Source organism: Vidua macroura, chromosome 1, assembly GCF_024509145.1.
Source record: "Vidua macroura isolate BioBank_ID:100142 chromosome 1, ASM2450914v1, whole genome shotgun sequence".
In the NCBI taxonomy this organism is placed as follows: Eukaryota; Metazoa; Chordata; class Aves; order Passeriformes; family Viduidae; genus Vidua; species Vidua macroura.
In genome coordinates this window covers 152,459,416-152,485,375 of record NC_071571.1, presented here as the reverse complement: position 1 = coordinate 152,485,375, position 25,960 = coordinate 152,459,416, and the positions used below count along the sequence as shown (strand labels likewise).

Genomic DNA, 25,960 nt, shown 5'->3' with positions numbered 1-25,960 from the left:
GGGACACTCCAACATCAGGGGACTTACTTACAGTCTGAAGACTCACCCTGCCAAACAGCCCAGGCTGTCCCATGCCACCCCAGCTGCTGGGCTCTTCAAGCTTCCCAATCCTGTATGTCTAATCCAATTTAGGCTCTGTTCAACAGATGGGGGAATTGGTTCCTTATGTGCTTGGATCGTGAATGGGGGCTGTGCGTGCAGAGGGTTCAGACCTGAAGAGGGGGTGTTGAATGCAGGGGGAGTCTCGCCTGCAGGAGATCCATGCAGAGAGCCCTGGATACAGGGAACGTGTGAGTACAGGGTGGTTTGGAATGTGTGGAGGACGATGTGTGTGTGCTCAGAGGATTTGCGAGAGGAGATGCACGGAGGAGGGAAGGGAGGCAGGTGCTGTGGGTAGAGGGAGTCAGAGAATCACGAAATCCCAGAATAAGCTGAGTTGGAAGGACTGAACTTGGATGAGTGGGGTCCAGCATAGAGGCAGCCCCCTACTCCTATCTCCTCCTTCGCGGAAACAGAGGGGATCTGAGAGGGGGCTGGAAAAAGCCTATTGGGGCACGGCTAGGGGAAAGCTGGCTCTGTTCCCCCTAGGCCAACCGCTGCTACACCGACACGCTCTTCCCAGCGCCCCTTTCCCGGCCCCGGTTCTCCCGAGCGGGGAAACGAAACCAGGCGTGGCCGGGGAGGCGGAGGGGGGAGGCGGCGCGGGGGCCGGGCCCGGCCCGCGGGGCGGAGCCGCCGCCCTTTCCCCACCCCCGGCGCCCGGCCCTGCCGCCAGCCCTGAGCTCCTCCAGCCGCCCTGCGCATCTCTCTGGCCATATCGTCCGCACCATGAAGGCGCTCCTGCTCGCTGTGCTGGCCGCGGTGCTGTGCGTGGAGAGAGGTAAGGGAAGGGGATGCCCCCCGCCACCATCGCCTGCCCCGCAGGTCCCCCGGTCCCTCGCCAGCCCTGCGTTAGAGAGCAAATTGGGGGTTGGGGGAGTGATGCGTGTGGCAGGGTAGGCTGTGGAAGTTGGAGGTTTGTAAGGGATATAAGGGTTGAAAAGGGGTTGGGGGCACAGCGCTGAGCCGCGTTATGTTTCGGAGCGGGATGTGGGGGTGTCTTTCCAAGACGTGCCTCGCAGCAATGTCCCTCCTGAAGCAGGAACTTCAGGGCTGCCCCGCCTGTATGAATAGGTGAGCATCCCCGGCTGTGCGGGTGGATATCCTGGAGCTTTTCCCAGTTGCGGCTCGAACAAAGAGCAGGGCCGGCTCCGCTCCCCTTTTTCGGCGCAGCCAGCCGGGATAACGGCGCTGGGATGGGCTGAGATGCAGCCGAGAGGAAGGGGGGTGGAGGGGGGAGGCAGCCCAGCCCCGGCAATGGCTGATGGAGCAAAGTCAGGGCAGAGCCACTCGTGATTCAGGCTCCTGCTGCCCTCTCCGAGCATCCTTCGGGGCCGCCTGCGGAGCGCGATGACCCCTAAGGGACAATGCCCTGTGGGGCGCATCCTGGGGCTGCCGCCGAGCCTGGGGAGAACGCGGTTCCTGTTGCTGTGTGTTAAACTGCCAAGTTGCCCAAGTCGCAGGGCCTGCCATCCCCTCCTTCCCCATCGACTCCGTTCCTCACTGTCCAAACTCCTTGGGGCCGTGGAAACCACGTATTGTTCCTCTACGTCGCTGCTTGGAGAAGCCAAACAAAGAGCCAAACGGGAGAGTTCTGAGCTCTCCCAGCCCCTGCTCAGCAAACAGGGTCCCTTCTTCTTTTCTGAGGGCACCGCTGAGATGGAAACTGGCTGTTTGCTGCCCTTTCCAATTCCCCCTCCCAGTGGGATCCGGGAAGCAACTGGCGATTGAAGAAGCGTTGGGTCTCGGGCAGAGCCCAGCTGGCTTGTGCTCAGTTCCAGCGGGCAAGGCCAAAGCAATTAAGGGTTTCATCCCCCCCCCCAAAAAAAAGCACAACCCCTTCAGCTTTAAAAGTAAGTTTTTATCCGGGCAAAAGGGTTTGCTGCAGGTGATTTCATCCCCAAACACTTCCAGCATATCCTGAGAGGGATTTCACGGAAGAGCTTTACCTCCTGCTCGGAGATCTTGCCTCTGGATCTTGATAAGGATTTTGCCTAAGAGAATGGAAAAGCAACATCGGGGCTGAATGGAAAAGCTGCCAAAGCAACAGCATTTTCCTGGTGCTAACGAACTCTAAAGTGGGCTTTTAAAGGCCTTTTTTTTTACCCCTGTCTTTGCAAGAATGATTCAACCCCTTATCTGCAGGAATTCCCCCAAATGCCCTGTTCTGTTTTGGGAGCTCTTTGTTCCTCCGAGAAGCCAAGCAGCAAACAAATAAACATGAATTCTTCCACTGTTGAAAACAAGGCTTCTCTTTTGCATTGTTCTGTCTTGTGATTTTTTTTCCCCCTCTTTTTTCTTTTCTTGTAACCTTGAGCTCCAACTCTTTGCTCCGTCTACAGCTGCATGAAATTAATTCTGCCACCCCTCTTGTGCCTTTTGTCTAAACCACTCAGCCTGTTTGTGCTCTCATAACTCTGCAGTGGGTGTGTTTTTTGGGGGGGCAGAAAGTGGCTGAATATTTCCTTAAACTCTCTCTCTCCTGGAAGGATTTTTTTTTTTTTTCTGTTAAGACAAGGGGTAATGGGTAGGTGTGACAATGAAAACGTGGGGACAGGTAGGAGATGCAGTGGCAGGAGCAGGGATTGAGTCACGTGGCAGAGAATTTCATGCCCAACAGCACTTTTATGTCATGTCCAAAGATTTCTGGTGTGTTTGTTCCCGGAGCCTTTAATGAACAGCATTGCACCACTCATGCCTTCAGTGCAGTGAGCAGATGCATGTGGGGACATCTGTCAGAATGCCCACAGGAAGCCTGTAATCCACTTCATTCCTGATTGCTGAAGATTCCTGGGATGAGTCAATTCGCCTCCTCGGGGTGGTTGTGAGGTAAAGAGTTTGGGACAGGTCACCTGAGAACTGAACTGGGCTTCACTCCGAGGTCCCACATGGAGTTGTGGCCAGCCCAGTGACTCAGTGGCTGGTCCCATCCTCCTAAACGCAGAGATCCACTGGGGAATCTCTCCGGGAGGTTTTGACTCAGCTGCTGGCCCTTTAATCCCGGGTTGTGGTGGCTGCGTTGGTGTGCTCAGGTAACCCGGGTTTGTTGTAGGGACCGTGTCCAGAGTAAGGATCCTTGTAGGAGGCGTGAGCCAGTCCAGGAAATTCCTGCTTGGGGGGATTGTGGTCTTGGCTTCCACTCCAAAGCAGAGATTTGGCTGCTCTGCTGTGACATTCAGGATCTCCCACTAACCCACTTTAATCTGTTTCTCTGAGATTATATTTTGTTTTCTTTGCTCCGCTGTGGCTGCTCAAAAGTCATTCCTCTGAGAGCAATTGTTTTTTTTTTTTTTCTCATTTTTTTCTTGTAGAAGCCTTTTATTTTCCTGAGAGAAACTGTAATGAGGAGAACAGTCCTATGGCGGAATGGGGCAGATGCTGAGCAATATTTGTCCAAATAATAATTCTTCAAACTATCCATGTCAGTGACTGCTTTGCCTCAGAGAGCTCTCCCAGGGCTTCCCCTGCTTCACTTCCTTACGAAAATATTCCAAGGGGGTCTACAAGAAAGCTGGAGAAGGATTTTTTTACAGGGATAGGACAAGCAGGAATGGCTTCAAGCTGAAAGAGAGTAGGTTTAGGTTGGATATTGGGAAGAAATTCTTCCCTGTGAGGGTGGGGAGGCCCTGGCGCAGGTTTCCCAGAGAAGCTGTGGCTGCCCCATCCCTGGAAGTGTCCAAAGCCAGGTTGGACAGGGCTTGGAGCAACCTGGGATAGTGGAAGTCATCTCTGTCCATGGCTGGGGGTTGGAACTGAATGATCCTGAAGCTGCCTTCCAACCCAAACCATTCCATGATTTTTGATAATCCATTTGTGGTGGGGCTGAAGGAGGTGGGAGCAGGGGAGCAGGGGAGCAGGGACGGGGCTGCCTCACACCTCCCACCCTCAATCAGCCCCCGTTCTGTTTTGCATCCCATAAATACAGAAAGGGAAAGGTGGTGCCTTGTGGTAGGGCTGCCTGGGAGCTCCAAAATCCCGAGTCCGTGGAAGATTGGGAACAGACCTGATCTGTCGGCATATGTAGGTCAACAACTGCAGCGTGGATGTGATGCTCTTGTATGTAAAATGCAAAGATCAAAGTGCCCGTGGCCTTGCTGAGTCTCTGGTCCAGGCTGCCTCCACAACCATTTCCCACCCCAAATGCTGTTTTCCAATCATTCCTCTCTGTGAGGGATGAGGGATGGGAGCCAGCTATTCCATCCTGCTGCTGTAGGATAAGCCTTAAATGGCCTCAAGTTGCTCCAGGGGAGGTTTAGTTTGGAAATGAGGAAAAATTTCTTCACTGGTCAAATTTTGAAATGGTGGCAGAATCACCGCCTCTGGAAGTGTTGAAAAAATTGTGCAGCTGTGTTGCCTAAAGACTTGGTTTAGTGGTGGAATTTGGCAGTGCTGGGTTAATGGTTAGATTCAAAGATCTTAGAGGTCTTTTCATGAAATGATTCTACATTTCTATAATTTTAGGGGACCTGCTGGTCTTGCAGGTCTTGAGCTTTCTGCAGCTGAAAAATCATTTCCACCACATGCTCCAGCTCAAGCATGGCCTGATCTTGGTGCCCAAAGCTGGGTCATGGAAAGTTTGAACTCGTGGTCACACCTGGAGCATTTCCCATCAGTGTTACAGAATCATAAAATCAGAATGTTTTTGCTTGGAAGGGACCTAAAAATCATTCAGTTCTAACCCCCCTGCCCCAGTCAGGGGGACACCATGTCTGTGGTGGCTGAGCTGAACGAGCCCAAACCTCAAAAATTCGTCTCTAGAGTTTGGTTTAGAGTTGGCAGCTGTAGCTCGGACACATTCTTGGTGCAAACAGGGCGGTAACAGAAAGTACCAGGATGTGGTTCTATCAGATTTAGTTGATAAGAGCTTGAAATGCCTCTCCGAGGCTTAAACCCTTCGCTTAGCTGATTTTTTTTGGGGAAAAAAAAAATCCCATATTGCAGGTTGATAAAACTGAAACAGAAAGTGTCGCCGTGGGCAGATGCGAGATGTCTCGTGGGACAGAGGTGGGGACCTCCAAGTGAGGACATCTTCCCACCAGCCCCTAAATGAGGTCTGCCTTTCTCTTGCAGCCCACACGCTCATCTGCTTTTCCTGCTCGGATGCCTCCTCCAACTGGGCCTGCCTGACGCCCGTCAAGTGTGGAGAGAATGAAAACCACTGCGTGACGACGTACGTCGGAGTGGGACTCGGTGAGTGGTGACAGCACCTCCTCCTGCCCCTCCTGGCTTCTCTCCCGGGTCACCTGCTGAGCCGCAGCGAGGCTTTGCCTTCTTCTGGAATGGGGGAGGAAAAAAAAAGGGAAAGTTCTGCTTAGCAACTGAGTGTCGGACCATCCCACGGGAATTCTGAGGAGGGACGCGCTGCCAGGAGGAGTCACGTTAAGGCCCACGTGCCTGCACCGATGCCCGCGAGTCCGGGGGGAATTTCAGGCTGGGGGCGGGGAGTTTGCTGATGAATAAGTGAAAGCTTGGAGGATGCTGCAGGCTCCCTGTGTGGGAAGCTCCAGGGTTGCTGTTCCTGCTGATTTTTTGCCTCGTGTTTGGGTTCTTCGTCCCTGAGTCCCACCTTTGCTTCGCTTTCTGTGGACGAGGCGGGAAGGGAGGGTTGCGGGTTTCCTTCCTGAGTGCCTGGAGGGATTTGGGGGGTTCTTTGCTTCCCAGCTGCTGCTCCGAGGGAGGCAGGATGCTCTGGCAGATCTCCTGGAGCCTTTGCAGGAACCAGAGCCCATTCCTGGCTCTCCCTGGCAGCAGGAGGGGGAATTTCATGCCTGAGTCTGCAGTGTGGGTGGGTCAGATGTGTACAAACAGAGACTGGGAACTTTTATAAACTTTCCTTCGTAGCCCAGTGCTAATGGTTTCCTCTTTCCTGCCTCTTAATGTGGGCTCTGCCTCTCTGGAAATGCAGACTTGGGTCCCAAGTGTCTCCCCAGTGCTCCCTGTCTCCCTTGAGGAGCCCCAGAGTGAAGCTCAAGAGGGATTTTTGGGATTCCTCACGGGAGCCGTTGTGGCTGAACACTGACCAATCCAAAGGGGTGTCTCTGGGGTGTTGTGCAGTCTCTCGGGTGTTTGTGTGACCTTTTCACAAGTGATCCTTGATAAGATGGGCTGGCTGGGATTCCTGTCTCTGAGAACCACTTCATCCTCTCCGGAGCACTTTATCCTCCCTGTGCTGCCTGCACCACCCCGGCTCTTCCAGCGCTCTAATTCCTTTGCAGAGCAGGCGATGAGAAACCAAAAAAAAACCCCATTCTAAACCTGCCTCCTCTTTTCCTTCCTCTCCACCCCACCCCAAATCCAGGCGGCAAATCCGGCCAGTCCATCTCGAAGGGATGCTCTCCCATCTGCCCCAGCGCCGGGATCAACCTGGGAATAGCGGCCGCCTCCGTTTACTGCTGCGACTCCTTCCTCTGCAACATCAGCGGTTCCAGCAGCGTCCGAGCCAGCTACGCGATCCTGGCCTTGGGAATTCTCATCAGCTTCATCTACGTCCTCCAGGCTCGCCAGTGATGGGGCTGCCTGAGGAAGAGCCGCCTCCCACGGGTCTCGTTAGCCAATATCTTCTCTGTTGCTGCCTGCAAGGAGATCCTCTACTTCTCAGCAGGCTTCCAAGGTGATTGTTTCCCAGACTTTTTTTGCTCTTCCAAGCGTTGGAGACCTGGGCGGTTTGGCCGAGCTGTTCTCCTCCTCTTCCTGTGGACGTCTCCCGCTGCACTCTCGCTCCTCCTTCGCCAAGGTGGATGATTTTGGAAGGGTTTCTGCTTTTTCTACCTATTAATAATCCCCCCCACCCCCGTAATTTCTAAGGTTGGTTAAACCAGGCTGGGACTCGCTGAGAACAGATTCACCCCAAGCACCACCAGGTCTGCTCCAGCACATGAGTGGCACAGGCAGCGGGAATGCAGGATCCAAAGGGAGACACATTCCTGGCCCCTCGCAGCTGCAGTCTCTTTTTATAAAATAGTCTCGTTTCTTCTGATCCTGGGCTGACTTTTCTGGAAAATCAATGCCGTGTACCTTGTCCTTTCAAGTTCTGTAAGTGCCAGACCTGAATAAACTTGCTCCTGTTGTTACCTGAGATGGGACGTGTGTGTGTTTCCTTGCTCCAGGGATTAGGAACTCTTTTATGGAAAATCCCAATATTGGTACCCAGCATGAGGGTCCCTCACCCTCTTGAGCAGCTTTGGGGTGCTTCATCTCCACATCCTTCCCAGTGGTGAACAGCAAATCCATCTCCTTCCTGTTGCTGTCCTTTCCGATAAAAACCTCTGGGCCAGCTTGTTCCACCTCCCTTGGGAATGACTTTTTCCAGGTGCATCTTAGTGATAAACGCCAGGTTTTGGGGTCTCAAGTCGACTCTAACGGAGCAATTACCTTGGCAGGAGGACTCTGAAGTGAAGCTGCATTTTACAAAGACTTGGTGCCTCAGTTTCCCCACTTTGGACTTGTCATGGTGACCACCACAATGGCGATACCTGAATGACCATGGGCAGCGGGTCTGAAAAATTTGGTGAAGTCAGAGGAGAAGATGTCTATACCCCAGATCTTTAGGTCCAACCTTCGATGCCTGATGGTGCCCATGGACTGCTGGAGGTGACTTCACCACCCAACCTTCCACATCTGCTGTCCCTCAGCTCCTGGGATCTTCCCAGGTGTTTTGGCAAGGTTTTTCCTAGAAGTTCTCAGCTGTCCCATGGGAGACGTGTCCTCCTGCCCTCTCTGTGTCTTCTGTCCTGCCTACTCTGCTTGCCTGTGGACCTGCTCGCCACAAACCAAGCCAAAATTCAGCCTTAAACTGCCAAGTTCAAGCTTTTTGCCACTTCCACTGATCCATCAGAGGTGCACTGGGCTTTTTTTTTTTTTTATTTCTAGCAGCAAAACCCACGTGTTGGCACATTTTAGCCATGCCTTGTACCTGCTTCTCCTATTCTGTGTCAAAACCCAAACAAAAGCTCCACAAACCTTCAGTTCCACCTCTGTCTCCTCTTCAGGCAGTGATAAATGAAAGGTGGTTGCAGTTGTGCAGAAATACTGGTAACAAAAGAGGTTTTCGGGTTTCCCCCCCCCACTCCCTTCTCCCTCTGTTTTAATTAAAGTGACAGAGATGTTAATGACAGCTTTTCCAGCAGGAGGGATGGGTCAGTGGGATGTGAGCTGCAATTTAGTGGTTAATTTGGGAAGAATGCATCACTTGTGCTGGTCCTTGGATGTGCCTTCCTTTGGATAATGCATCCTCCTGGGACCTTGGGCCTGAGGTGCCCCACAAACCTCTGCTATGCACGTGGGGCACAGGGAAAATTGGGGAAAAACTCCCTAAACTGAGATGAATATTCCCCAGCTTCCTCCCAAAAGGGTTGAAAACCTCATTTTTTGGGTCCATTTGTCCTTCAGCACTGGCTGTGACACCGAGGTGGCACCCAGAGTACTCTACATTGAATTTAGGGGGCTCTGTCTTTTTTGGCCATCTGGAAAAAGGTTTTGGGGTTGGTTTGGGACTGAATTACCTTTAGCAAAGAGCTGAACTTCAAAACCATCAGCTGTGTCCTGATGTCCATCCATGCTTTTTTGGGAATCCTGACGATGCCACCACACTGGACAACCCCATGGGCTGAAGACCTGGTTGTCTCCCCCAAGGGCCATTTCCTTCCTTTCTCGGGGTTTCTTGACCAGTGCCAAGGATTTGGTTGTGCCAGGTAGCAAAGGCTCATGGGAGGAGCATCCAGAGGCTGCTTATCCCAATAAATAACAAATTATATTCCTGGAATTGCCAGGGGACTGAGCTGAGGGTTGGTTGGATAAATTTCACAAGGAGATTTGCTTTTCTTCCTCGCTCTCTTTTTGTCTCTTCCTTCCCATGTACTCTAATCTAGAATATGGAAAAAGGGATATTTTCGGTATTTCCTTTCCTGGCAAAAAGACATTTGGATAGATCCATGTGTGTTTGAGAGAGGGAGGGGGTGACAGCTTGTCACAGTTGAATCCCAAGCACTTTCTCAACAGTCATGCCAACTCTCACTATTCCTGGTCCTACTCTAGGTTTATTTTTTGCCTCCAAATCCCCAGAATGACAGATCTGGTGAGAACCTCGTCTGTTGTAAAACCCAGGCCTAAAAACGGGCAGGTGAAGTAATTAAAATCATTAATAATAAGACAATGAGTAGGAAAAACAATGGGATTTATGAAGTGTTCAGACTGGTGGGTGGGTTGTTGGTCCAAATGCTGGATTTAGGATTTGAGTGCCGTGGTGGGATAGCCCTGAAGTGCTTTGGATGTGTTTCTGTGGACTGTAGAAATTAAGAGATCAAAATCTGAGCAGAAAACTCAGATATTCAGCTGTTCTGACCAGACAAGAGGTTATTAGGGGAGGAGGTTTGGCTCCCTAGGAACATAAAATATCCTGGAAGAGTTTGTACTGGAAATTAAGAGCTAAAGTGAAATACCTGCCCACTTTGGAGTGTGTTCCTGAGAAAATGGTTTCAGTGCTTCCATCCTGGAAATGGCTGTAATTCACCAGCAGCTGCTGCCATCTCCCACCACCCCACCAAGGGCTCGAAATTTTGTGGATTGTCTAAAAATGCTCAAAATCCATTGTGGCGTCAGCACTTCCCACCCAGGATCTGGGGGTTTGCTGTTTGCCCAAGAAAAGGACTTTAAAATGAGCACAGTTCTTCCAGCTGGTTTTGAGAATTGGTTTTTTTTGTTGTTTTTTTTTTGTTTTTTTTTTTTTTTTAAGGGCAAAATTTCTTTTGGAAACCACAAACCTGATGTGACTGCCTTGCTCCAAGAGAACAAAGGATCAGTTGATTGATTATTACTCCAAGGATTTGCTGCTCCAAGGATGTCCTGGACCGGTGTTGGTTTCCTCAGGTTGGGGGTTTTTTGAAGGGATTTGTCTCCCAGGGATTTCATTTGCTGTGAAAAAAGGAGGCTGTGGTCCCACCACCCCTGTGGGAAGCTCTGGTGGGGGTGTCCCTGCGTCCATGGGATGAGTTATAGGATCCATGCCCTGTGGAGAAAGCAGATGTGGTGCACATCTGGATGCCTGGGGGTTTAGGGCCCTTTCCCTTGCTCCGGTTGGTCTCAGCTGTTTGGGAGGAAGGTGGCTCTGGATCCTTGATCCTGAAGGAGTTATTTCATCCCTCTCTGAGCCTGTTGAACTGTTGAACGGGAATGGGAACAGAAACGCCCGGTTTTGAATTTTGGGAATGCCCATGGTGCCCAGGGAAGCGAAGCCCTGGGTTGGTCCTGCCACCTACTGGCTTTTGCCAGACTTGGTGGAGGAACTCTGAAGTCCAAATCTCCGAAGTCAAGGTGGATGAGCTGCCTCAAACCAAGTAATTGCACCCAAAGCAGAGAATCATCATCAGCAGAGACAGATTGAAGGTTTTAATTCGTCCAGCTTTGCTCTGATCGTGGAAATTGAGAAATAAAAAGGCTTAAGAGGCTTCCCAAGTTTAACATTTTCCATGGGAGCACTTATTCCCAGCCCTAGTCCTCCAGTTCCATCAAATGAAAATACATGAAGCCAATAAAATGTTGCAGAAAAAAAAAAAAAAAAGAAGTTGGCACATTTTATTTCAGCTTTGTTGGATGATCCGGGGTGGTTTCCCTGAAATGCTGATTTTACTAATTCCTGTCTGTGAGATTTGTAACTGTGTATAATCTTTATTGTAACAGGATAAGCTGGATAAAGAAGCATCCATCCCTTTAAATATATTAACCCAAGTATAAGTGAAGTGTATGTTCCATCTTGTTTCTTATACTCTAATAAAAAATATATGGTATTAATAAAAAAAAAAATACACCTGGACGGCGATTTTTGGGTGGTTCTGCAGATATTCCAGATATTAACTCTTATTTTGTGTGGAAGGAAAATGCCTGGATTGTATTCCAAGCTCAGGGCTGCGGGCTGTGGGCTGGATAAAAGGACAGACCGAACTGAGGGACTAAAGGAGGGTTAAATTCCTACATTTCATCTCAGGGCCATTGGAATCTCTTCCTGGAGATGGATAAAGAGCAGGGATTGTCTTTGCCTTCAATAGCCCATAAATATCCTTGCCTTTCCCGTGACCCTGCTGGGAATGGAGATGGGATTTGGCCTTGGAGCCTGCACTCTCCCTTGTGGGAGAGGGTGGCTATTTTGGGCACAAAAAGGGCCCTGTGTGGGTGTCCGTGGGCAGCTGCTCCTCTTCCTGCACTCCCAGGGATCCAGCCCTGCTCCTGCCTCCGGACACACGGACGGACACACGGACACAGGGCTGCGTGCTCTGGAGATTCCTCCCCCACCCCGGCTCTCCCCAACATTCATCTCTGCAAAATTATGTCACTCTAATTTTTGTTTAAAGTTTCTATGGGCATCCCAGCTGGATCCCATGGGAGAAGGGGATTATATCCCCCGGGCAATGTAAGATAAATGCGGAATAACAGCGATGGGCTCGGGAGTTTCATCCCTTTTCTCGGGATAATTCCGGGCTGGGGTTCCATTTCCACTGCCTGCAATCCATATTTTGCAGCCTGATTTGCAAGTGGTTTTAGGGATGGGAGGGCTCCAGTGGTGACAGGGAATATTTTGGGGACTGAGGGGACATTGCACAGAAGAAACCTGCACTAGCATTCCCATTTCTCCTCACACTGTCACCACGTCCCAGCTCCTGCTGTTTCCCTAAGGATCTACCTATCCCTGCACAGGCCCAGGATGGGCTTTTCCATATTTCTCCCATTTTGAAAGTCGAGGGAAATGGTGCCACATCTCCTCTTTGCTCTTCAGATGTTCCTCACTGGCATCCCAAGGTTGTCCTGATCATCCCAGGATGGGAGACCCAAAAGGGGCTGAGGTGGGAGAATTCCGGCCTTCCCGTCACAGGAACCTGGAATGGTTTTTGTCGGAAGGGACCTTTGAGATAATTTCATTCCGCCCCCCTGCCATGGGCAGGGATGCCTTCCACTACCCCAGGTTGCGCCAAGTCCCATCCAACCTGGCCTTGGACTCTTCCAGGGATCCAGGGGCAACCACAGCTTCTCTGGGGAACCTCACCACCCTCACAGGGAAGAATTCCTTCCCAGTATCCCATCTATCCCTCCCCTCTGACAGTGGGAAGCCATTCCCTGTGTTCTGTCCCTCCATCCCTTGTCCCAAGTCCCTCTCCAGCTCTCCTGCAGCCCCTTCAGGCACTGGAAGGGGCTCTGAGCTCTCCCTGGAGCTTTCATTTCTCCAGGCTGGACATTCCCAGCTCTCCCAGCCTGGCGGCAGAGCAGAAGGGCTCCAGCCCTTGGAACATCTCCATGGCCTTCTCTGGATTTGCTCCAGCAGGTTCCTGCCATCCATGTGCTTATGACTCCAGATCTGGATACAGTATTCCTGACGGGATCTCGTGAGAGCAGAGTAGAGAGGTTATATCCTACTCCTTGCTGTCTCTCTGGACAGGGCTCCTCTCTGTCCATGGCAAATACTGGTTTTGGAGGAGGAAAAAGCTCTGGAACTGAAGAGGAGTCTCTAAAAAGCTGATTCATTTGGGAGTTTTGATGTTTTGGAGGAGTCAAGAAAGGCTTGTAGTAAGGGAGTTTGGAATTTAAAATTGGAGTGATGCTAAAGGAGGACAAAAAAAAAAAAAAATAAAGACTGAATCAAGAGCTCCACCTTCCTGCCAGTGCTGACCCTCTCCACCTCCTTTCCTCCTGCTTCCTTTTCTCCCCATTCCACGGATTTTGAGAGATCGTGGGGCAAGGGGGGAATGGCACCTCAAGGCTGCTGGAGGCTGGAAAGATGGGAGGTGCTTTATGTGGCTGTGGGAGCACGTCCCAACCTTCCTGCTTATCATCTCCCAAGAAGAAGAGATTTCAGGAGTTGCACGTCGTGCCTGGGTCCCCGTGATGTGACCTTTCCTGGGATACAGGGAGCGCTTGGGCTGACGTTAGTAACTTGTTGATAAAGCTGCACGGAAATGTGACACAAACGGCACCAAACTCACGGGGACAGAGGTGTGAGCAGCTCCCTGCTCTCTGCTCCACTCCAATTAACACCAGCAACGGGGTGGGTTCAATTTCACACGGATTCTTGTCACACTTTGTCACCCAGAGCTAAACCAGGTGTTTTCCACAGGTGCCAAAAGCGCTCCTGGCTCAGACAACATCTCTCATTGCTCAGATTGTGGCGATTCACTCACCCGTTGTTGTCCAGAGGCTGAGTTTTGCACCTGAGCTCAAACCAGTAAAACCTGCTTTCAGGAGCAGCAGCACCCATCTAGTACCAAACTTATGAAAGGAAAGATGCCAAAAAACAAAAAAACAAACAAAGAAAAAAAAAATTCAAGTTCAATGCACTCAGTAGATAAAGGATGGTGGCACCTTGTGTGTGACCACTCAGGTTCTTTATAAAGACAAGGTGGAGCTACTCCTGTTGGAATTCAACTCCTGGGTTGTTCAATTTAGATAAACTGAATTTTTCTCCTTATTTTATTTTTCACCGGGAGGTTTCTTGTCCTCAAGCTGGTTGGAACCAAGTGATTACAGACCATGAATTTTGGGAACAGTGAAACTTTAAAAATAATGAAATTGTCCTGGAAAGTCATTCCTTCCTCGGGAAATGGGCCGGGAGGAGGGATTTGCATTTTCTTCTCTTGTCAGGAGGTGGCAGTGGCAGGTCCCAGTTCTGCCAGTGCATTCCCTTGGGATGGACCGGGATGGGAGTGTTGCCATTCCAGGACCACAAGCCCCTGCCCCTAAGGGGAGTGATGGAGAAAGGACTTCATTTGGAACCTGTGGACGAGGAATAAATCTATCCCAGACCTCTTGCTGACCCTTTTCCATGGCAGATGCTATGGGGCCCCCTGAGCCCTCCCTTCCCAGCCTGTTTTCCAGGCTGAAAAAAATCCATCTGTCTCATGACTCCTCGTGCTGCCTGGGGTTAAATCTGTGTTCCAAGCCACATGAAATGCTGGGATCACAGGGACATGGTGGGATAGCTCAGAGAATTGAGCTCTGCCGTGGCTGGGCTCTGGTTGGGCAGGGAGAGGGGGTAGATCAGGACAGGTGGTGATGTTGTGGGTGTCTGATAACAGCCTGATCAGATGGGAGGAGATGAGGCCTTTTCCAGACATCTGGAACAGGCCTCACATTCCCAACTGCCTTCTTTTATTGTGAAGCCATTCCCTCAGGCCCTTGTCCAAAGTCCCTCTCCAGCTCTCCTGGAGTCCCTTTAGGCACTGGAAGGGTCTCTAAGGTCTCCTCAGAGCCTTCACTTCTCCAGGCAGAAAAATCCCAATTCAGCCTTTCCTCATAGGAGAGGTGTTGGTTTCCTTACATTCCCCAGGGAGAAATGCTCTGGGAGCCACAAGTTTTGGGATCAGAAACATCTTCCTGAGATCTTCAAGCATCTGGAGGCCATACCTGAGCTGTTTTTTGGTGCAGGACACACTGAGCCTCTCACCTGGGCAGTGGGATCTTCATTTAAGTTTTCTACTGGTTTGGGCAGTTCCCAGCAGCCAAAAACATGGATATTTGCAGCTCCAGTGCCAAGGTTTGCAGGATTAGAGGGAGATGAAAAGGGCCTGGAGGCAAAGCTGGTACTTTTCAGTTGGGTTATTTAGTGTTTTACACATGTTGTCCTTGTTCTTCCCTTCTGGGTCAGCGAGAAGTGACTCAGGTAGGAAAGTATCTCCTGTTCCTTGGATTAAATCTGGAACGAAGGCAGGGGATAATTAAGGCAGGTGACAGCTACACTGAACGAGTGATTTACATTCCTGCATCATTAACAATGCCTTGGAAAGGCTGGATGGAGCAAATCATCTCCAAATAAGTGATTGCTGCCTCAGTCAGAGTTGACAGGAAGGGGAGAATTTCTCAGCTTAGAAGCAAAAAGAACAAAAGGGAGCGGGAAAAGAATTGATAGGGAAGGAACTAAAATTCCCACTAGTTATAAATATATGATCAATCCTTTCTATGCACATCATAAACACATTTTAGGAATTGTGAATCCTCTAGGATTTTAGGAATTATAAATCCTCTAGGATTCCCCCATGGGATCGCTGTATCCATGTGCTGGCTACTGGGCCAGGGAAGCGATGGACGTGAAGGTCTCACCCAGAAAGAGTTAAGAGCTACAGAGAGGTTAATCTAAATAATAACCTGGAGATAAGAGGTACCTGGAATTCAGAGAGGGGGAAAAACAGGTCGGGAAAAAAAAAAAAAAAAAAAAAAAAAGGCAGGTGAATGATTACCTGGAGGGAACAGGACTCCTTATAAAAATAAATCATGTTGTTCCTGCCTTCTCCTCCTGGGGAAGATCCAAAGTTTCTCTGAACCCCAGGTGCAGCTCACAGCACATGGCCAGGGCAGAGAGGGGGACATGGCACGGTCTGGTGGGAATCTGGGATGAGTTCCTGAGATTTCAGGAACTCTTTGTGGGATGCTCTGACCTGTCTGCCCTGGGTCTGGCTTTAACCAAATTCTCTCAGGTCTCTGTTGGAGCCAGGAGACAACAGAACCCTGGGATGTGTCAAAAGGAATGTGACCAGCAGGTCCAGGGATGGGATTCCCTCCCTCTGCTCCACTCCCTGTGGATCTCACCTGGAGTTCTGTATCCATTTCTGAGGGCTTCAGTACAAGGATGTGGAGCTGTTGGAGTAATTCCAGAGGAGGCCTTGGAGATGCTCCAAGGGCTGGAGCCCCTCTGCTCTGCAGCCAGGTGGGAAGAGCTGGGAATGTCCGGCCTGGAGAAATGAAGGCTCCGGGGAGACCTCAGAGCCCCTTCCAGTGCCTAAAGGGGCTCCAGGAGAGCTGGAGAGGGATTTGGGATGAGGGATGGAGTGACAGGACACAGGGAAATGGCTTCCCACTGTCAAAGGGCAGGGATAGATGGGATATTGGGAAGGAATTCTTTCTTGGGAGGGTGGTGAGGCCCTGGAATTCCCGGAGAAGCTGTGGCTACCCCATCCCTTCAAGGCCAGGTTGGATGGAGCTTGGATCAACCTGGAGACAGTGGAAGGTGTCCCTGCCCATGGCAGGGGTTTGGAATGAGATGAACTTGATGGTCCCTTCCAACCCAAACCATTCCATGATTCTCGGTCCCAGTTCAGTGCCGAGGTTAAAACCAGTGTGGGGAGAGCTGCCAAACTTTCCGCATCCATCTGCAGCTCCAATCTGTGTCAAACCCCCCTGCTCCCAGGTGGGAAAGCCACAACTCTCTCCTCAGCTGGGTCCTCTGAGCCTTGAGCCACCTTGAGCCTTTGAACCTTGTCCCACCTTGTCCCACCGAGGGGACACATGTCCTTTCCCTGAGGGCACCTTCCAGAAGCTCAGTTATGGGAATCACCTGACCTTTACACCCATTCCAGAGGGCTGGAAGAGGGATGAAGTGTCTCCAAAGCTGTGCCAATGAAATGGTTTTTAAGCCAGGCAGAGGCATGTTGGATCCTGGCCATACATTGTAGGGGATTGTAGTAAAATCAATTAGGAGGAATAAGGCTGCTGTGACTAATGAGCTAATGAGTGGTGCCTTAGTGAAAATGGCTCTAAAAGAGCTGCAGGGTTGGATTCCTGACTCGTTATTCATAGGGATAGGCCAGAGTCAGGCTTGGCATTATCTATTTTTTACTTTGCTCTTCCAGCACTCTCTTTAACTTTTAAAGACATTCCTCATCAATGGAGGAGATGGAGAAAGGCAGGGATACCTGTTTAATTCCTCTCTTTCTGGTGCAAGAACCTCATCTCCGGATAATTTTTTGTTTCTGTGAGGGACAGGTGGGGGCTGTGGTGTCCCCAGAGGTGAAATTCATGGTGATTTAATCCCTGGCATCTTCCCAGCAGCAGTTCAGTGCTCAGAGTTTTACCCATCCTTGGTGCTTCCATGAGTGCCTTTCATCCTTGACCTGTGGAGATGCTGGAGTGAGTCCAGAGGAAGCCACGGAGATGCTGCAAGGGCTGGAGCCCCTCTGCTCTGCAGCCAGGCTGGGAGAGCTGGGAATGTCCAGCCTGGAGAAGGGAAGGCTCCAGGGAGAGCTCAGAGCCTCTTCCAGTGCCTGAAGGGGCTGCAGGAGAGCTGGAGAGGGACTTGGGACAAGGGATGGAGGGACAGAACATAGGGAATGGCTTTAAACAGGAATAGGGTATGGTTAAATGGGATATTGGGAAGGAATTCTTCCTTGTGAGGGTGGTGAGGCCCTGGAATGGAATTCCCAGGGCAGCTCTGGCTGCCTCATCCCTGAAGATATCCAAGGCTGAGTTTGACAGCATCTGGAGCAGCCTGGAATAGTGGAAGTTGTCCCTGCCCACAGCAAGGGTTGGAATGGGATGATCTTTAAGTCCTCTTCCAACAAAAGCTTAGCACTGTGACATGACAGCGTCATGTCAGCACTCCTCCACCCTTAAATCCGATCCCATCTTTCACTCCTGCATCTGCCTGCTCTGGAAATTTGGGATTCATAGGAGATACATCAAGAGCTGATTAGAGTAATGAATATGGAGAGTTCAAAATAATTAAGTCAAGCAGGCTCTCAGTGCCTGCAGCCTTTCGTTCCTGAAACTCTGCCCTGGAGGTGGATGGGGAATTTTAGGATTTGCAATGGAATTGGGCAGCCTGGGAGTCTGTGGGATTTGGAGGTTTCCAGGCTGAATGCAAGTGAGGCAGGGCTGGTGAAGATGCCTCCACTCTGAGACAGCCTCAGCTGGTGATGTAGGACAGGCAAAGTTTGGCAGAGAATTCCCAGGCTGGAAGTAAACATTTGGCTGAACTTTTCCTTTTGTTTATGACAACAAACTCATCTGAAGTGCTAGAGCTGTATTAATTTCCCTTTAAACAGATGCACTAAATAATGTATATATTTTTTTTTAAATCCATCTTGTGACGAGGCAGATTTATGCTGATTGTGTCTTTTTAGTTTTTTTCTGTAATTAGTGGGAACCACCCGACTCCAGTAGGACAGGTTGTGGTTTCCTACAAAATAATAAAAGGAATTCAACAAAACAGTATTTGAATATTCTCATTAGTTCTTGTTAATTATTTTTTTTTTTTTGTGTGTGAGTTGCCAGCCCTGAAAGCAGCAGCACAGGGTGTGCATAAAAGAGGAGACATTTCAGGACTCAGATAAGATCAACTGAAACCATAAACAAGGTGTGTTGACACCCCTCCAAAACCACCCTCCAGAGCAAAGGAGGGAAGAGGATTTAGAGCAGGGTGGTGGCGGAGATTCTTCCATCCAAGATTTTCTAAGGCGAGGGAGATCACATTTCAGCTGTGCAGGTGGAACCAGTCATTTAATGCATATTGTTTGAGGCCACTTAATACCAGAAACCAGAAGCCACACCCTATCCATGTTTTTAATTTTTTTCTTTTTTTTTTTTTCATTTTTTTTTTTTGTTCCTTATGAACAAGGCAAGCACTGTCAGAGGATTTCACCTTTTACAGGATTATAATATTTTCTGCTGAACATGAGGAATGCCAGATGTGGAATATACCTAAATGTCTTTCCCTAGGTAATTTTTAGGGCTGGAAATAAATGCTTAGCTCTCATAATCCACATAATTACTGTATTAGAGAGGCAAATGTGAAAACAATCTGTCGGAATTCCTGAGGATGGAAGTCTCCCAGAAGTGGTGTTTTGGAAAAGCAACAGGGATTGCTGAAATGCTGAGACCACCTTTAGACTGGATATTAGGGAAAAATTCTTTCCTGTGAGGGTGGGGAGGCCCTGGGATGGAATTTGAAGAGAAGCTGTGGCTGGCCCATCCCTGGAAGTGTCCAAGGCCAGGTTGGATGAGGTTTGGAGCAGCCTGGGATGGTGGAAGTTGTCCCTGCCCATGGCAGGAGGTTGGGACTGAGTGGTCTTTAAATTCCCTTCCAACCCAAGCCATTCCATGATTGTGGAGCTTTAGATTTGAAGAGATGATGACTGGATTTTTTTATCCAGCATTCCTAGAAAAACTTTTAACATTCCAAGGCAAGACAAGACAAATTGGCCTCAAGTTGCACCAGGGAAAGTTTAGATTGAATATTAGGGAAAATTTCTTTGCAGGAAGGGTTGTCAGGCATTGGAACAGGCTCCAGGGTAGTGATGGAGTCACAAACCTGTAAGTGCTCAAAAATCCTGTGGATGTGGCACTTGAGGACAGGATTTAGTGGAGAAAATGGTGGTGGTGCTGGTATGACTCTGGATGTGATGATCCTGACATCTTTCCAAACCTTAACGGTTCTGTCATTCCAAGAGTTCAAGTGAATAACCCTGAATAAAGTTCCTTCGATGGTGGAATAACAAAGGTGGTGGGGATATCTCCAACACCATCTTGGATCCAGCTTTTCCCCATTCCTTAGTAAAAGTCTGTGTTGGGAGGATGCCTGGCACAACCACCAAAAGGCTCTTCCTTCCCAGTTTTTGCAATTCCACACTTTGCTCGTCCCATGTTGGAGGAGGATTTCCCAGCATGGAGCTGGCCTGAGGTGCAGGAAAATCCAACAAGTGCCTGGGGAAGCAGGGTTGGGAATGAGAAAGGTGTTTGGGAAGCAAAAAGGTCTTGAGCTTGCAACCACGTTTGGAGAGGGTTGGCTCAGAGCAGAGGGACTTCTCCATTCCATCCTTTCTTGGGATAAAGAGCCTGAGAGTTTCCTTTGGACCAAGCTTTTGGCTCCTGGTCCTGTTTTTTTCCTAGTGCTCCATGCTTTTTCCAGTGAGTGAGTGAATGAAAGTCAGGTTTCCACTTCTAGACCAGGCTGGACAAGACTTGGAGCAACCTGGTTTAGTGGAAGTTGTCCCTGCCCATGCAGAGGGTTTGGAATGAGATGATCCCTTCCAATCCTAACCATTCCATGATTCTTCTCCTCCTGATAAACTCTGGACCCCACTGAAGGTGAAAACGCAGAGGAGAAATACCCATGAGGTTCAATTCCTTGGTGTTCACACCCACCAAGGCGTTTTTACCCAGGATTTCCTGAAACCACTCCAAAAAAGGAGAGGAAATATCCCCAAGCTGCAAGACAAGACCTGGGCACCAGGATTACTTAACAGCCCGGGCCTTCCACATCCTGCTTGGACTCAAAACACCAGGCTTAACAAATCCCAGCCATTGTCCACCCTGCAAAACCGAATTTTCTTCTCCAAGGAACATGAAAAGACATGACGGAGTAGCAAGAGGTGGGGCCTGCTTTGGAGCTCCTTCAGTTCATTTATAGCTCAAGGAGAGTCGTTTTTCCAGTAGATTTGGATCTGGGGACGGAATCAGTGCATGGCAAATCACCGGGACGTGTGACATCGGTGAAGAGTAGTGACAACCCAGTAGCCAGACAGCGAGGGATGTGCAAGATGAAGGTGTTTCTGTCTCTTCTGTTGGCTGCTGCCACTTGCATGGATTTGGGTGAGTTCCTACTCAGATTTATCCAGACTCCTTTGGGAGATGCAGTGTGATGGGATAGGATGCGCCCTGTTCCCTCTGAAAGCCGTGTCTCTGACTTTAGGCAGTTGTCAGGAAAAAAAAATCTGTCTTTGGAATATTTCCATATGTTCAGGATGGTGCTGGTGTCATTGGGATTGTCAGGTCAGGCTCTTTAGGAAGTTTCACAAGGCAGAGTGTGATTAAACTGTGTCATGCCTTTAATGCAAATTCCCACTCTCACTTTTTCCATGATCGTGCTTTTTCTCACTCTGTCTTCTTTTTTTTTAACATTATTTTTAACTTTCTGCACCTTTTTTGATACTTAGCCCTGGATGTCAGTTCCATGCAGCGTGTGTGGGAGCTCTCCAAAAATATTACATGTGGGATTTATCCAATTTTAGCTGTTAGAAATAGGAAAGAAGGGCTGGGACACTGCTGGAGGCCCAGGCACTCCAGGGCTGATGTTTATCAGAGAATCACGGAATGGTTTGGGTTAGGAGGGACCTTAAAGAGTGAGGCACTGGAAACCTCAAAGTGAGGCACTGGAACAGACTACCCCAAAAAGCTGTGGATGGTCATTCCTGGAAGTGTCCAAGGCTAGGCTGGGCTGGGCTTGGAGCAGCCTGGTCCAGTGGAAGCTGTTGCTGCCCATGGCAGGGGGTGGAATTCCATGATCATACCCTTCCAACCCAAACCATTCTGTGATTCCATTCCATGATTCCATGATCCTCCCTCCATCCTTTCTGTCCCTCGTTTCTACCACCACACCAATTTCTTGGACGAAAATTGATGATCCCAAGCTTTGTTGGCGTTCTCCTGGATGTCCAAGGTAATTAATGAGCAGGATCAGTCGAGGATCTGTGACTGTTCACTGGGATATTCTCAGATCCAGACAGTGCCAGGTCTGATTTTATCTGTGCCTGTCTATGGAGCTATGTCAGGATTCTTTAACCCCTGTTTATTTCCTTCTTTTGCAAGGACATTTTCGGTTCTTCCCTCCTTGCTGAGCAGACTCTGCAGGGGAGAAACAGGTGGTGGCTTGTTTGGTTTTCTTTTCAGAGAGGAACACAAATCCTGTGGGTTGGATTTGTCCAGCATCCTGAAATGTGAGATTAAGAGCGATGCTTCCTCCTAAAGATGAGTTTCACAACTGTCAGAGGTGAATTAGTTCAAACAAAGCACCAGGTCATGATGGGCAAAGCAAGAGAATAAAGTTTGCTTTAGCAGGAAAATTGCTGTGTTTGTTTAAAAAGGGCTTTTTCTGGCTCATTAGTTGGGATGGTGTCTGTTTTCACAGGGTGACTTGTTTGCCTGAGCCTGCTTGTCACATCCCATAGGAGCTGTGCTGGGAGAAGATGAATAATTTCTCCTTTTTAGTGAGGTTTTAAGGAATTTCAGCAGGAATGTCACACACACAGGGTGACAAGGGCTTCCCAGACTGAAGAGGGGCTGTTGGGGTGTGATGGCACCAAAATACATCAGTGTGGTTGTAACACACACTTTGAGGTGTCTGCTGGGGAGTGGAAGAGAGCACCTAGAGGAGAGGACGCAGATCAAGTGTTGGGTTCCTCAGAAAAACCCACACAGAGGAAAATACCCTGAAACACTTGTCAAAAAATGTTTTTTTTTGGTGATAGCACCAGACACTGTTTTGATTTGATATCTTTAGCTTGGAGTGCTCTGTGTCACAAAAATCTGGGTTCTTCAGTGGTTTTCTCCAAAGTTGCTCCACCTCAGAAGACTTTAGGCACTGAAAGATTTGGACTGTGGTTATCCTGTGAGAAACACCTGCAGCTCTCAAGAGCTTTACTGCTTAACAGGGATGAGGAATGTCTCTGAAGTAGTGAGGGAGAAGGCAGGAGGAGCTGGCTCAGGATGGATTTGGAGTCGTGAGTAGCAAATTTTCTGTCTGTGATCTCTGCCTAGAGCAGAACTTGTCACACACAATCCATTCATGGTGCTGCTGTCTGGTTTAATTGTCCTCTGTGAGGGTGGTGAGGTCCTGGCACAGGTTTTCCCAGAGAAGCTGTGGTTGCTCCATCCCTGGAAGTGTCCAAGGCCAGGCTGGACAAGCTTTGGAGCAAGCTGGGATAGTGGAAGGTGTCCCTGCTCATGGGCAGGGGTCTGGAACTGGAAGGTTTTAAGGTCCCTTCCAACCCAAACTGTTCCACGATTTAAAATAACCCCTCACAAACGTTCTTCTCACAAACCCAGAATCTCAGCACAAGGGGGAGGGCTGTCCTCAGTTTGTTTTCAGTTTGATGAAGGCAAATTCCTTCTGTCTGGGACACCCTCCCAGCCTTTGGGGAGAGCTGGCAGAGTGGACAGCACCAGAGGAAATTCTCACTGCTGCAACTCATGCCCAGGTCTGACTTTTCTGTGTCGGATCCTTCACCAAGGGAACAAACCCGACAAAGCTGACAAATTTCTGTGATAAAGTGACTGACCTGGTAGACAAGGATGAGCTGTGGATATTTTCTACCTGGAATTCAGGAAGGACTTTGATGCTCTCTCCTGTAAGATTGTGGAATCAGGGAATGGTTTGGTTTGGAAAGGACCTACAGATCATCCAGTTCCACCCCCTGCCATGGCAGGGACACCTTCCACTATCCCAAGTTCCTCCAAGTCCTGTCCAACCTGGCCTTGGACACTTCCAGGGATGGGAGGTGCACAACCCCTTTAGGAAACCTGTTCCAAAATCCTTATGGAGAAGCAGTTGAGGCATGGGCTGGGTGGACATTTCTCTTCTGAGGAAAAGCTGGGGCTTCTCAGGCTGGAGAAGTGAAGGTTCAAATTGGGAAACTTATAAATGTCTGTAAATTCCTGAAGGGAGAGAGCAAAGACGACGGAGCCAGGCTCCTTTCAGTGATTCCCAGTGCCAGGACCAGGCAAAGGACACAAACTGAAACACAGGAAACATCAGGAAACACTTTATGACTGTCAGGTTGACTGAGCACTGGCAGAGGTTTCCCTGGGGAAGTTGGCAGAATCCCCATCCTTGGAGATATTAAAACCCCACCTGGAGACAGTCCTGAATTAGAGGCTTTAGGTGGTCCTTCTTGAGGGCAGGGATTGGGCTGGTGGAGCTCCAGAGGCCCCTTCCAACCTCCCCCATTCTGTGATTCTGGAAGTTTGGGAGTCAGGGATCTCTTTCTGATGCTCTACTAAAGTAAAGGAGAGATGTAGATCCAAAAAAACAGAGAAATAAATCAGCCCAAGCTCTGTCCTGTGTCATGGGGTCTCCTGTGTGTGTGGCTCTGTCTTATTTGGCTCATCACAAGGGGTCTGAACCCAACCTGAGGCTGTGCTTTGACCACCAGACCTTTGTGTTTCTCATTCCCATCAGTCCAAACACGTCCTATTATTCCATTCCCATTCTCAGCATGATTATTTTGGAAAATCCCTCCCAAGAGATACCTGGACAGGATCCACACTGAGGCCACCCTCAAGTTTTCCATCCTCCTGTTTTTCCCTCCTCACAGGACACTCCTTGCAGTGTTACACGTGCAAGGATTTGACCCCAGTTGAGGAGTGCCAGACAATCGAGAACTGCACAGAGACTGAGAACATATGCAAGACTACAATCTATTCCCGGGAGGATGGTAAGGACAATTCCTTCTTTATCCATACTTTTAACAGGATATCAGTATTTTGACAGTGCTGGTGTGGAGACCAGTTCCTCTTTCCACTTAAAAAGTGGAGAAGAACTCCCATGGGAGCTCCAGCTCTCCTGCTGTTGTGGGAAGCTGTGTTTGTGTGAGGGGATATTCGGTGAATGCATGCTCCTGGTTAATGCTCAGAAATGAGATTTTAACTTTTTGCAGGGTCATGTGGTGATAGGAAAACAGGGAATGGCTTTAAACCTAAAGAGGGTGAGTTTAGATTGGATATTAGGAAGAAATTGCTCCCTGTGAGGGTGGGGAGGCCCTGGCAGAGGTTTCCCAGAGAAGCTGTAGTGCCCCATCCTTGGAAGTGTCCAAGGCCACATTGGGCAGAGTTTGGAGCAATCTGGGATAGTGGAAGGTTTCCCATGGCAGAGAGGTTGGAATTCGACAATCTTTATTTCCTTTCCAACTCAAACCATTCTACAATTCCATGACGCCAACTCCTGGCCATCAGAAGACAAAAGACAATGGCGATGCTCACCCCTGCTTTTCCCATTCCTAACTGCGCCTGCTTTTTTTCTTTGCCACAGTTTATCCCGCCCCGGAAGTCTCGACTGTCACCAAGATGTGCTCCTCTGTCTGCGAACCCTCCGACGTGGATGGCATTGGGATGACACATCCTGTCAGCTGCTGCTACTTCGACCTGTGCAACTTCGATGGCGCAGCAAGTTTGGGGATCAGCGTTGTGCCAGTTGGGATCCTGGCAAGTTCCCTCTGTGCCTTTTTCTGGACTAGACTGTGAGGGCATTTATTCCAAAAATGCCATGAAGAAAATAACCCCCCACCAACCCAGCTTTCCATGTGGATGCCTCATGAACAACACTCAACAGCTCCCAAAAACTGTTTTTTTTTTTTTTTTTTTTTTTTTTAATATCCACACTTTTCCCACAACTAAGAGAGAAGCAAAACTCAGGAAGGCCCAGCTCAATGTTTTAATTGATTTTGCAACAACTGCCCCAAAATTAACTGTGGAGTTTCTTTGCTGTGCTGGTATGGTTGGGTTTGAAGTAAAAAAAAAAATCAAATGCGTGAAGTATATTTAAGGCAAGAAATCTTGAGAAAAGCCTTCCCTATCTCCTTAGAGCAGGTTCTCTCCACCCCACCATTTTCTGCTGTTCTTCCTAGATCTCCTTCTTTGTACCCAAAAAATTAAGGAGACATTTCTGTGTCCAAAATATGAGGCAGGAGACTGAACTTCCCATGCCAATGATCTGTTCCAGGGAGGTTAAAATCTCATGTTCTCTGTACCCTTTTGAGAAGAATAAAAAGAATCTTGTGTTAAAACGGTTGTAATCACATTTAATTTTCCTTTTTTTTTTTTTTTATTTCCAAACTCTATCTTTCAGTATTGTTTAACAGTTAACAGGGTTGGGTTTTGGGGTCAGTCGCACAGCAGATGGATGAGACATTTCCCATTATCCCTCACTGGAAGCGACTTTCCATCAACATTTCTTCCATCAACTCTCCTTGTACAAATCTGTCTTTACTGGGAATAAAAATCTACCTTTACTGTACAAATCTATCTTTACTGAATTTTCCCTGAATTCCTTGTGTATTGCTCCAGGCTCCTACATTTTGATCTCTCCTGCTCTGGTTCTGCATTCTCCTATAATCCCCTTTCCAAGGTCCAGCAAAAATATCCTCCTCCAATTATCACCCTGCTCCTGATATTTGGGATAATCAATCCAAATGTGATATTAACTCTTCCATGTGGCTTCCAAGAGAGGTGGCAAAATTCCCATCCTTGGGAAGATTCCATGGCCTAGATGGATGAAGTCCTGAGAAACCTAGGCTGACCTCAAAACTGGGAGCTTGGATCAGGAACTTGGGTTAGGAACATT

General features: G+C 49.1%; 2 protein-coding genes across 2 annotated transcripts; both read left to right on the top strand.

The window, feature by feature from the left end:
* The first annotated feature begins 748 nt into the window (after positions 1-748).
* LOC128815205 (lymphocyte antigen 6E) lies at positions 749-7,174 on the top strand. The gene is made up of 3 exons (XM_053991713.1): positions 749-880; positions 5,170-5,289; positions 6,398-7,174. Exons 1-3 carry the CDS (start codon positions 829-831, stop codon positions 6,604-6,606), a joined length of 381 nt encoding a protein of 126 aa, XP_053847688.1. The 5' UTR covers positions 749-828; the 3' UTR covers positions 6,607-7,174.
* A 13,050-nt stretch (positions 7,175-20,224) lies between these two features.
* Positions 20,225-25,403, top strand: LOC128812717 (ly6/PLAUR domain-containing protein 2-like). The gene is made up of 3 exons (XM_053987292.1): positions 20,225-20,436; positions 23,937-24,056; positions 24,650-25,403. Exons 1-3 carry the CDS (start codon positions 20,376-20,378, stop codon positions 24,859-24,861), a joined length of 393 nt encoding a protein of 130 aa, XP_053843267.1. The 5' UTR covers positions 20,225-20,375; the 3' UTR covers positions 24,862-25,403.
* Positions 25,404-25,960: the final 557 nt, after the last annotated feature.